The 13,206-nt window shown below is 44.8% G+C and overlaps 1 protein-coding gene across 2 annotated transcripts in view; it reads left to right on the top strand.

Annotated features, from left to right (window-relative positions):
* Window positions 1-8,292: 8,292 nt before the first annotated feature.
* PRDX4 (peroxiredoxin 4) overlaps window positions 8,293-13,206 on the top strand; it is a 17,455-nt gene continuing 12,541 nt past the window's right edge. For both annotated transcript variants that reach the window (XM_018570787.1, XM_018570788.1), the window contains exon 1: window positions 8,293-8,592. In XM_018570787.1, the coding sequence (XP_018426289.1) occupies window positions 8,367-8,592 (226 nt within the window). In that variant the 5' untranslated portion in view covers window positions 8,293-8,366. The remainder of the gene's footprint in view (window positions 8,593-13,206) is intronic.

Genomic DNA, 13,206 nt, shown 5'->3' with positions numbered 1-13,206 from the left:
AATGCATGCGTCTGCGCAGTTGCATTGCGATTCGTTTTGATGCGTTCCGATGCGTTTTTTTGTCAACTAAAAATGCTGATTAGATAATCAGGTCACTTTCTTTTCTTGTAAGAGCATTTCCTTTGTTTGTTTTGGAGCTCAGACATGCTTGCTTTGTTGGCAGATTTCTGCAAACAGGAGGACAGTGTTTAACCAACATGTGAGGAGTGGAGATTGGGGTGGCTGATTATTCTGCATACTCTTTAGTACATGAGTGGTATACAACTATCTAGCTGGGCTGTATATAAAACATCAAAGTTGCTGAGAAAGAGAACTCGCCACATTTTACTTTTTGCACCCTGTTCAGACCAGAAAAATCAGGGTATAATTTGCCAGTTATCTCCCTCCACTTTTCCATCTTCTGCCGATCGTTTTAGTAGATGGGATGCTTTGGAGCATCCACATCGGCCATGGCTCCAATATCTCTTCTACCTACAAAGAGGAAGTCCCTAGATGATGGCACAATTAATCCTTTTTTTGGGGGGATATTTTCCGTTGAGTTCCGGTGCGTTTTGATGCGTTTGCATTCGTTTTTGATGTGTTTTGATGCATTCCGATGCAGCTAAAATAGGACGAGCAGTGGACTGCAATGGTGTGAATGGAGCATGATAAAGCCCATAGGAAAGCATTGTGATGTATTTTGGCTGCAGCAGCCAAACTAAACGGACTGCATCACAACTGCTTATGGCGCAAACTAGCCCTTAACATAAATGTATCTTATTTGTGTATCACTCGCCTGTAGATCCTCAAATCATCTTTGAATTGGTGCTGACACTGTCCTTCCTTCTGAGGGGTGAATACTATTGTTCTTCATGGTCGCTGTGTGTGTTGTAAAGTAGTGATGGGCCGAACACACCAGAGTTCGGTTCAAGTTCAAACTTTAAAACATGGAAAAAGTTCGAACTCAATAAAAGTCAATAAGACCAGAACTCTGAAAATCAAATGTCCCCATTTTGAAGGCTTATATGCAATTTATTGGCCATAAAAAAGTGTATGGGGATCCGGGTACTGCCCTGGGAGACATGTATCAATGCAAAAAACACTTAAAAAAAAATACAGTTTTTAAAGGAGCAGGGATTTTAACATTGCTTAAAGTGAAACAATAAAAATGAAGAATTCCTTTAAATATCGTGCCTGGGGGTCCCCTTAAACTGCCTGTAAAGTGGCGCATCTGTACAATGTATACTGCATCGTATGCTGCAGCAAAAATGACATTTATAAAGAAAAAAAAAAAGCGTGCGGTTCCCCCTCCCAAACAATACCAGACCCTTTAGGTCTGGTAGGAATGTTAGGAGGGACCACATTTAAATAAAAATAAAAACAAAAGCGTGGGGTTTCCCCCAAAAGTTATACCAGACCCTTAAGGTCTGGTAGGAATTTTAGGAGGGACCCCATTAAAAAAAAAAATCAAGAACCCATGAAGTCCCCCCTTAAAGTCATACTAGGCCGTTAAAGTCTAGTAGGAATTTTAAGGAGGAACTGGGGGGGGGGGGGGGCGAGCGAGCATCCCCCCTCCCTGCTATACCAGGCCTCATGCCCTGAGCACTGGGAGGGTGCTTTTCCAGGATCGCCCCTTGAAAAACACCTTGACCCAGAGCCGATCGGGACAAGGGCCTCTTCCCCACAAGCCCTGGGGGATTGGTTGTGGGGGTGCGGGCAAGGGCACCCAGATGTGCCCCCATTGTGTATGAGTAAGGGGTACTTATACTCCTACCCATTCACTAAAGAGTTAAATTCAAATTGTAAAAAAGACGCCAGACTTTTGAAAAAATCCTTTCATCTAAAATAAAACCAAAAGACATGTTCTTGACAAGTCTTTCATTAAAGAAAACAAAAAAACAAAAAAGGATCCACCGACTGAGCAAAAGAAAAAAAATAGAAATAATAATTTTAAAAAAATCCAATGCCCACCGACCCATCCACTCTTCACGAACTCCCGAGGCAGAATGCCATTCTGACAGATGCTGGCAAAATATAAACAACTGGGCGGAACTAGCGTTGACATCACCGCTAACTCCACCCAACTGTTTACATTTGTCCAGCACCTGACAGGACTTAGCTGTGAGCCATGATTGGGCAAATCATTACTTTGCCCAATCATGGCTCTTACAGTGCACTGTGCCGTGATTGGGCAAGGTCTTGCACTTGACCTGTGGTCAGGTGCATTGCTTTACCCAATCAGAGCTTCACAAGGCACTGTGTGAACGCCCTGATAGTTTGTGTGTTCGTCTGACACACAAACTACCGATGTTCGAGTCGAACTGCTGTTGGACTCGAACGTCGAGCCCATCCCTATTGTAGAGTAGCCACCGCTCCAAGCTCCCTCCCATGATAGACTATAATTTCAATACAAATTAGTAAACTATTTTTAAGATTTAACTCCTGAGTTTATTGCCACTTTAAAGGAAGCTGTGCAGACGTGACCAAGAAGAGCAAGTTGGATGGACATGTTGTGTGGATTTCTAAAGACAAACGGAAAGTATTTGGATATAGGTTAAAAAATCCAAGCAGTCTTTACTAGAAACATTGCTTAATAGAGGAAGGAATGTTTATGGTAGGTATTAAATTTTAATGTTTGTACGCACAAAAGTTCACTAACCAAGCAAAGTAATGTGTTTCTGGTGCTTTTTGTCCAGTATCCAGATTAATCTGAAAAAATTGTATATGTCTCAAAAAGGTCAAATAAAAAAATTCTGTTAGTTTTTGCCAGCATTTTATTTTCTGTGGTTATTTGCAACTTACCGAGCTGTTTACATAGTAATAATCATATGAGTGAAATACTGCTGTGCTCACAGATATTTTATCGTTTTGATACCCACTGTAAATTGCTATTCACAGTCATATGTATTCAGAAGTATATTTTCGACTGGCTGAAAATAAAAAAAATCTGAAAAGTGTGGCTTAAATAAAGCTTGATTTTTTTCTGTCTCTATGATTGTTGTTTAACATTTTAACAATAGAGAAATTAATATACAAATAATATCAGAGGTAAAACAGACTGTATAACAAAGAGGTAGGTGTCCATGCAGTCTTCCAGATACAATAGTACCTGTGTACTTAGGCAACTGAAATAGACTCGGGAAATTGCGTGGATGGATCACATACATAATTATTCTAAAGTTTCACTGCAGACAGTACAAAGACCCTCTTTAAATAAAGCTTTGTTGAGGTAAGCGAGCATCTACATCTGTGGTTGGGGTACAATGTGGTTTAACACAGGAATGCCCTCATAGGGGAGCTTCTGTATAAACAGTTGGGTCGGATAGTGAGAGAGCCCTAGGTTGGGATATCTTCAGACCCAGAGGATAACGTATAGGAAGGAGGGTTAGAGAAAGGCAAAGGGGTGAAGGAAAAGGGTGAAAGGGGAAGAAGAAGGAAAATAATAGGAAAGAAGGAACGGGGGAATGGAGAGAGTAGGGGTGTGGAAGCTTACAGGGAAATGGGGGTCAGACAAACGTGTGCACCACTGAACATAAAGCCATATCCACTTGTCAGATATAAGCCTTATATAGTCCATAGAGCAGTGGTTGAGTCTATAGGGAAATAGTGCCTCATCCATGGTGTCCATATCTTTTTACATTTGGTGACCTTGCTTGAAGGACATTTAAAGCAAACGATATAGAGCCAGTAATGCATAGACCCGATAAAGATGCATACTCATTTAGGGGCTTTAACAAGGTTCAGAAGCAAAGTAGTGGAGTTGGTTGCATCATCTGCTAAGAGGCAGAGTTTATACTGATATCCAGCTACTTATGTGCTTTGATTTTGCTTGTTTTAGTTAAAATGTTTTCCTTTCAGTTATAAATGCATAATCCAACACAGAGATTGTGTACAATGAAAGCCTTGTGTCAGTTGATTTAGAGCCGGCCAGAGGGACACATGCGGCCCTTTGGCATCTGTTGTGCAAGCCCATGGACCCCAGTAGCCTATAGTGGAAATGGAACATTTATATATAAAGGGATAAGGGCAGTGATCTCTACTAGTCCCATGTAAAAGGCCCACAGTCTCTCACTGTCTTCTGTAGCATGTCATCAATTTCCAACCACACCTGTGACATATTCAAAGTCTCTGACCATCATTTCCTCTAGTATGTCAACAGGCTTTGATAGTCTTCTTTAGCTTTACATATACTAAACATTATCTGCAGCCCTTTGGCTGCATTTGAGGCCCCTTGTGCCTGGGAAGTTGACAACCACTGAGCTAAATTGATAAACTGAAAATGTATAGTAATCTAGCATCTAGCACCTTTACATCTCCCGAGCATCGCTACTGGTCAGTGAAGCTACCGAAGAAGAGATCCTAATTAAGTCACCACATGCAACACTGACAACCACAGGCGGAATATAGTGCCGCTTCTTCCCTGCTGCTTTGCCACCCACAGCAAGTACGGGCGGCTGTGCAGGGCTCGAGAGACTCACTTGTCCAGCAGAATGTCCTGCAGGCTGCACATTCTGCTGTGTGGGAAAGAAACCTCTCTACCTAGACCCGCCTCCTGGCCACGGAAGAAGGTGCTGCAGGAGTCAGGTCTGTAAGTGTGGAACGGGAAAGGGGGGGGGGCACGGGGAAGGGTATTCTGGTGGTATTCTGCATTGCTGTATAATGATGAAGAATAGCATTAACTATGCAGGACTACAAGTCCCAGCAATGCATTATATTTTTAAGTAGGGATGCACCAGTGCCAATACTGGGCATTTTCACCAGTACTCATACTCGTGAAAATGCTCAGATACTAAACGCAGATACCGGTGTTCTGTCGAGAACGCCGACGTAGTCGAATTTGCCGACCTCAGCATATGCATTTGCCCACAAACCAGTATTATGGAGGAAACGGGTTTATTAACAAAGTATTTTGTTTAAATAGTTAATTGTGACCGTTAATAACATGCCATCCATCATTTACTGTCATGGACGGCATAATATTAACGGTCACAATTAACCATTACAAATGAATACTTTGTAAATAAAATGCTTGTTTCCACGTTAATCCCGTCAGTGTGCAAGCGTAGATACTGGGTCGGCGTTCTGGACAGAACACCGGCACAACATTTTTAAACTGAAGCGGCTGCCTGAGTTCCCGCGCTTGCTGGGGACCTCGGCAACCTTCCTGTTAACCACACAGTGCCATGGCGGTGGGGAGTTGGGGGGGCGTTCATGGTTTCTTGCACCGGGGCCCTGAAGGTTCTAGTTACGCCTCTGCTGACCACTAAATACAAGCAGGCAATCTTTATTACATACAGTAAACTTACAGAGGTACTCTGCTGCACAATTTGAGCTATCAGCACCACTATTCTGAGTCCAAGTTTTTTTTTTAAAGGAGAAGTATGGGGTTAAGGCTTTTCCCTATAGTTCTCCTTAGGGTAACGGGAGGACAAAAACTAGCGTCCTCCCATCACCCTAGGCTCCTTTTCCTGCGAGCTGCAGCTCGCGGTATACTGAGACGCCGCAGTATACCACGAGCTGCTGCTCGCAGTATACTGAGATGCCACAGCTGAAGCGGATCCCGACAATTGTGCCGGGATCCGCCCAGCTGCGTGACTGACAGCTGGCTCTGCCTATCTAGAGGCAGAGCCAGCTGTACCCGCCCCTCCCCCATCCGTTCCGCCAGTCAGCGCTGGCGGATCGGAGCGGGGAATCCAGCCCCTCCCCTGTCACGGCAGAGAGCTGTGACAGGATCGAGAGGTGAGCAAACGCCGGTATGTGTTCGATCACCGCCCGATCTACTGAGCCGACCTGTGACAGTCTCATTGTCACAGGTCGGCTAGAACTATGAGGTGAGTGGAAATCACTCACCTCATAGTTCTCCTTTAAAGTTTGCTAGCAGTAGATATATGCAAAAAAAGTGAGGGTTTAATAACCCTTTAATATGCAGCAGATTTCACTGATGATGTTGAAGTCTAGGGATTTAAATCTAAGCGCTACCCATAATAAATTCTTCTGCAGTTTTAGGCCCCTTTCATATGGGCTGAACAGGAGGAGATCCATGCACAGATCCGCTCCTGATTGGAGAGGTATGCATCGGATGCCACTATTGTGACATCCTTGCCCATCCAGTTTTTTCCTTTATCTTGCAATGGAGTTAAAAATGGGAATGCCAGACTACAAAACACAACAACAAATGAAATTAAAGGAGTTGTAAAGTCCCAGGATATACTCTCCTGTTATAACATCAGCATTGTAGTAGGAACCGATGCTAGAGTTGTTTTTTTATAATACAATCAAAGCTTACTTGAAAAATCCCTTTTCTGCAGTGAATGCTGCCTTCCGTCTGTCCATCACTTTCAATGATTTCCTGGATTCCCAGTGTGCTTTTCATCTCTTTCCCAGCTGCTTGATGTGATGCAATCTCCATTTCTCAGGACTACATATCCCATCATGCATTATTTTCAGCAAGCAATGGTAATGTTACATTGTTCAGAATAGGGATGCACCGATAACGGTTTTTCGGTATCGAATATGAGTACCAATATTTTTTCCGGTACTCGCCAATACCGAAAACCAATACCGTAAGTCCTATTAAGGAAGCCGGGCTGTGTGTAACGACTTGCCACCCGGCTTCCCGATTACCAGGGAAGCCGTCTCCATGCCCCCTCGTCACCAGGTGACGGGGGAGCGTGGAGCCCGACTTTCTGGCCAATTAGGAAGCCGGGGGTCGGGTAATGACTCGCTGCCTGGCTTCCTGATTGCCCAGCTTCCCGCCCAATCAGGAAGCCAGGTGGCGAGTCATTACACGGTGCCCAGTTTCCTGCTCAACTCAATGTCTGAACTAGGGATGCACCAATACCGATACTAGTATCGGTGCCGATACCGAGTATTTGGGCTCATACTCGTACAAATGCTCCCGATGCCTAGCCCGATACCGGTATCCGGTATCGATTCCGGTATCAGGAAGCTGGGCAGCGAGTCATTACATGTGGTGACCCACTGAATACGGGCCATAAAAGAAGTCACCAGCATGTGACGATTGAATAAAAAGTGCTTTACTTCTTGCACATATCATCGAGTGCTGGTGACTTCTATTATGGACTGCATCTGACACGGCTCCTTCTGTGTTGTCACTTCAAGCACCAACCTCTTACTCAAGGTCTGTACGCTGTATGGAGTGCAGGTGATTTCGTATTATCCACTGAATACGGGGTCGCGGCCCACTTTTGGGTCACGACCCACCAGTTGAGAACCAGGGCTTTAGTTTAAAGGATTGAAAGTGATGCAGTCTCTGCTCTAAAATATTCCAGGCAGCAGAACTCTGTTACCAATCTCTGTTTCTTTCTGTTTAGACCTCTGATATTTCCCTGCAGCCCCCCAACAGTAAAAATATTATATAATAATAATAATAATAATACAAACACACACACACACACACACACACATTACTAGACATATGCAAAGACTAAAAATTTGTTTTGGACTAAATGAAAGAAAACTATAAATGTTTTCATTAGTTTCATCAAACGAAATACATTTTTATGCTAGTTTGGATTTGGCCACCAGCACCATCCTGGAGGTGGGGTGCATGACGTCACATGACACCATACGCGCACCTGGTCGGGTGGCATAACATGTCTGTTGGGGGGGCACAATTTTGCTTCGGGTGCAAAAGGAGCTAGCTACGGCTCTGAGAGGGGGGGCATCTTTTTTTGTGGTTTTGCATGGGGTCCCCCCTTAAAAACAGTTACATTTTAGGCTGAGGTGCCTCGAGAATTTGCATACTTTTAACCCTTTCACTTCCACCGACGGAAGGCTTACGTCGGTGGAAGTGGGCCCGTTTAAACAGAGAGCCACCAAGACTCAAACAGTAAAGCCGGCTGTTAGCTTTACAATGGAAGGGATTTTTGCGGCTCAGCGCGGTTTTTCGCACAGAAAACCACACGAAACGGAACTGCGTAAACATTAACATCTGCACGAATTCCACGCTATTACTATAGCCGGAACATGCGGAATCTGCCCATAAAATCGTGCTTGGACTATTTTGCGGGAAGCGCAATTTTATACCGCTCGACCGGAGCAATAGTCTGAACAATGCACATTACAATGCATTGTTTTTTTATGTTTAGCGCGGTTCCGTGCATTTTCTTACGGCCGAATACACGCAGAAAACCGCTCATGTGTGAATAGAGCCTGATGGCTGGCCAATTTTGAAAGGCTGATTGTTGGACAGCCAGAATTCAAACATGGCGCTCTGTATTCCATGTTGTAATGGCTGTGTATGCTCAGTGAGTGACTGTAGGGTGAACTTCCACTTTAACTTGACCCCTCCCCCCTGTTCCCCTCCCTTATATCTCCTCCTCATACACAGTCCCTACGTGTCTTTTCTCCAGCTATAGACTAGGATGATGGAGGCCTGGCGGTATGTCCCCGCGCTGCTCGCTAGCTCTCTGCTCCTCTTTCATATTGCCGCTGTCACATGTCATGGCGCCGAGGAGAACGAGCATCCCCGGCCTAACCGAGCTCATCAGGACGGAGAGTGTCATTACTACGCCGGGGGGCAGGTGTACCCCGGGGAGGCCAGCCGTGTGCCGGTGTCCGACCACTCCCTGCACCTAAGCAAGGCGAAAAGTGAGTGAACCCCTAAACTCCACCGGTATCCCCCATAGGCACCGTGTCGTCACACAGTCCAGGCATCCCTCCCTTCCTCCAGTGCTGGGCTTCTATTGGTAGATGTTCAGATCGCGGACATCTGTCATCTCCGGTCCCCGGTCATACACCGGCTGTCACCTGTAGTAAGCGATCGCTGTCCACAAGAGGCTTCGTGCTGACCTCCGCTGTCCACAAGAGGATTTTTTGGGATCATTTTTAGATTAAAACGATCCCTTGTGGGGCTTCTGAATTACCCCCCAAATGACCATGAGGTCCCACAAATAATACATGCACACATCAATAAAACACGAAATGTGCATTTATTTCTCTGCATTTAAACCAGAATAGCATTGCAACTGTGATCAGTTGATGAGGATGCAGTGCTCTGGATCCTGCAGATTCTTCCTCCTGACCATGTACTAATGATGGGTAAGGACTCTCCGTTATTGGAGGGGAGGAAGTATAAATGGACTGAAAGTGGGATGATGTCCCTACAGTTGTACTTCATTGACAACTAGAAGTCCCTCTGCCATGGTGGCTGATGGGACTTGTAGTCTCTCCATTTGATCCGTGAATGATTGGTGTGGTTGCAGTCTTGCATAGCTGTGCCAAATAAAAAAAAAAAAAGATCCTGTGTGGCGAAGATCCCTGGGCTAAGTGGTGGTGGGGGGTTGTTGCTGTATGGCTGTAATATGAAACATGGACAGGAAAGTAAAGTTAGCAGTAAACTGCGTTTAGTTGGCGCTCATGCAGATGTTTACCTCAGGAAATCCAGACGCTGCCAGAAGAATCCAGCATAAAAAAAGCATGTAATTACACTTTGTGCTTATTAGTGTTTGCATAGAAACTCATTTTGTGGGCTGGGATAGTCTGACATTTTAGCCACTGGATCGGATCTACGCTCACATGTGCATACTTACACGTGTTTACATGTGCATTCATCTTTGTGCTCACATGTGCACGATTACTTGTGTTTATATGTGCATTCATCTATATGATGCCAGTATGGAAATGGCTGGATCACCCAGTTACTTTACTAATTACAGGTTTCATGATGGAGGCGAATGTCGGGTGTACTGACACTTGTAGCTTGCATTTGTCATTCTTAAAGTAGAGCTGCACCCTAAAGCTGGCCATACACCTATAGATTATTTGCAGATTTTCTGTGGTGCGATGGAAAAAGTGCAACAGATTCCTCCATCTACGCTAAACTGTGTGGCTTGCGGAATCTCCATCTACGCTACACTGTGTGGCTGGCGGAATCTCCATCTGGGCCAAGTTTCAGTATCATGCTAGTCAGCCCCGCTGGCTCTCAAAATACCTGAACAATGCCTGAATCCAATCAGATTGTTCAGGTATTTTGAGGGACAGACTAGCATGATACTGAAACTTGGCCCAGATGGAGATTCCGCCAGCCACACAGTGTAGCGTAAATGGAGATTCTGCCAGCCACACAGTGTAGCGTAGATGGAGGAATCTGCACTTTCCCATCTGACCCTAGAAAATCTGCAGATAATCTATAGATGTATGGTCATTGTAAGGTGACATTCACACTACCGTTTGGGATTACTGTAGCAGGAATCCCAAATGACCTGTTTAGATGCGGCTGCTGTAACCTGTTCAAGTTAATGACCAGGTGACAGTGTCAGCCCATATGTGATGACATTACATGCAGTTTGCAATAGATCACTGTCCCTGGGCTCCTCCATTTTGCATCCAGTGATCTATTCCAAACCACATGTAGCTTTATCACATACAATTGCATGTGGACTGATGCTTGGATGCGGCCGCTGTCACCATGTCATTACTTGAACAGCGGCCGCATCTAAACGGGACACTTGGGATTCCTGCCGCAGCAATCGCAAGTTGCATAGTGTGACCTGGAGTCTTTAAGCTGGCCATAGATGGCTTGAATTCTAGGCAATTTCTGCTGAATTCAGCTGTGGGTAAACCTGCAACACCACACAGCTTGATGGAAGTCGATTTAAAAACTGACTTAAGCTAGGTGGAGAATTATTGCCCGACCAGTGACTGCGTCCTATTACTGTTTTGCACTAACACTTTACTCAAGCAGCCACAGCACCTGTGCCTTCCAAATACGATAGCCGGTAGTAAAGAATCATCGAATTGATTTTTACATTTGTTCAGCCTGCAGGTCCAAAATATAATATATTGCAGCTTAACAATCCTTGATGTGGTGGCTGCATTAGTTTTCTTTTCCCCCCTATTTTCACCTGGTGATCCAGCCAGTAACACACTTCCTGTTTTGGTTCCTATTTACACCTGCGAATGGGGCTGATTGCAATTCATTAAACTTGTGATCTGCTGCAGACGGGAGGTGCTGTATAATCTAATGACAGCCGTCGCTGCTTGCTGCTGTTTGCAGGTTGTTCAGTACACAAGGTGCGATACTCTGCAGGTAATCCTGGACTGTCTTGGTTGCTTGTGAACAACTGCAGGTGGTGGTGGCAGCTGTCATTGGATTATACAGGGCCTCCTGCCCTGCCAGAGAAGTTCATGAGACTCGTGCAATCGGAAATGTTTTTTTTTGCTGGAGTGGGGCTGTCAGTATGTAAGCTGCAGTGTGTTTTTGACGCGTTTTGCGTTTCTGGTCCGTTTCCTGACCGTACAAAATGTGACATGCAGTATTTTTTCTGTCTTAACCTGAACGGACTGCGCACATGAGAACTGTAGCCCATAAAACACATTGGGATGCATTTTTAGTGCAGGAGCGTACGGATCAGGTCAGCACAGAAAACGGACGTCATGTGAACAGGCCCTCAGGGTGGCTCCATGGAGCATAGCAGCATTGTCTCTCTGTGCAGAGGTTCGTGTTAGATGGACCTGGCTAACAAATAAAAACTAAAACTGAACTCTAGATTAAAAAAAAACAGATTTTTTTTTTTCCTTTTTGGGATAAATAAATAAAAACTGAGCATTGTAAGCACCCCTGTTGGTGGTAAATGTTTCAACACTCTGCCACTTTTTCTGGACAGCTTGGTCTGTTACAAGAAGCTGGATCCCCAGCTAAAAATAGAGAACGAATGCATCCACCACATTTTAGGATTAATCAGCTGCAATATGTTGCTTTTGGGTTTAGATATGCAAGGGAAAATCCAGCTTAAATAATAAAAAAAGTCTGCATTTTATTTTTTGCATTGGAGTCAGTAAAGCATTGCAACTGTGATCAGTGGATTGTGGCTGCAAGGCTCTGGTTTCTGCAAAGTCTTCCTCCCATCCATGTCCATACATTAAAGGAGAACTATGGGGTTAAGGCTTTTCCCCATAGTTCTCCTTAGGGTAACGAGAGGACACAAACTAGCGTCCTCCCGTCACCCTAGGCTCAGTATACCGCGAGCTCTAGCTCGTAGTATACTGAGACGCTGAAGCGGATCCCGACAATTATGCTGTCAGAGGCAGCATGGTGAACTCAAACATCCATACCAGCCTGCGGATTGAAGAAGCCTGTCATTTAGGAAAGTGGAGGGGTAGGATGGTGCTAAGGGGTTTGTGATCTGGCCATATTAAGATGAAGCACGATCAGAGATGTAAGCTTACCCTTTAACTTAATATATTTAATGTCTATGTAAAAAGGTGATATAGTTCCCCTTGAAGGTAAAGAAATAACTTGGTAACATGGCTTGCTTTTCTCCCCCCCCCCTTTCTGTTTGCCTAGTCTTGACACTTTAGGACACGTGTCGTTATTCCTGGGTGACGCTCTCTGAATTATTTCTGCTGTAGCTGTCCTACGATTGCAGTTTCTCGTTTTTGCCTTCCGGCATGCATTGGTATGCTGTACAGATCACTGGGGTAGTGCCAGAAAATAGGCTTTTTTACAATTCTATACAATCCTTGTGACCTAGAACTGCAAGTTGCTTCTCCTACCTGCCTGGTTCAATGTCCCTGTCCTGATGGGTGTTTAGTGGTGAAGTGACCCGATAGAAATGTAAGACGTTTTGACACTTTCTAGATGTGTAGATCCTTGCTAGTCTAGGAGGAAAGCCTATTTAGTGCACAGCTGCAGGTGATAAATATGCAATGTTTAATAATTACCTCACCAAAAAGACAATTGCATACATGAACAGAAAAAACAAATAAAGTTCACTATCCCCCTGAATGTGCCTGATCTGCAGTAGGCTATAGTTTTTTGTATAGTAGGCTATATGGTTTTTGCCACTATGGTGGAATGGTCCAGTGTCCGATAAGGAGCAGCAGGCTCCATGTTTGATCAGATAAATTGTGGACCTATAAATGTGTGGGGAAAATTCCTAGACGATGTATTTATAGTACAGATTAGCAGAAGTGCTAGTTTGTTAAATGGGCTGAGTACAGAAAGGTGCATCACTATAGTAATAACGAAGTCAAAAGTATTCACTGGTGCAGAGGCGGACATCAGGGCAATGACAAGTGAACTGGGGACATGCTGCAGAGGTGGGTGTGCAAGTGTGGTGCATGGGGGTGTTGGGGTTTCAGGCATGGTAGTGAGAACGGGGGGTTGGTAGTGCCGAAATGAGTTGTCAGCTGTAGCTCCAGACGCTAAGTCCTCCCAGCCAGAAGCAGAGGTCGGTCTTGAGGGTTGGTGGTGAGAGGTGC

Source organism: Nanorana parkeri, unplaced genomic scaffold (assembly GCF_000935625.1).
Source record: "Nanorana parkeri isolate BGI_ZX_2015 unplaced genomic scaffold, ASM93562v1 scaffold1597, whole genome shotgun sequence".
Lineage (NCBI taxonomy): Eukaryota > Metazoa > Chordata > Amphibia > Anura > Dicroglossidae > Nanorana > Nanorana parkeri.
The sequence above is the reverse complement of the archived record's forward strand: the minus strand, read 5'-3'. Positions and strand labels throughout refer to the sequence as shown.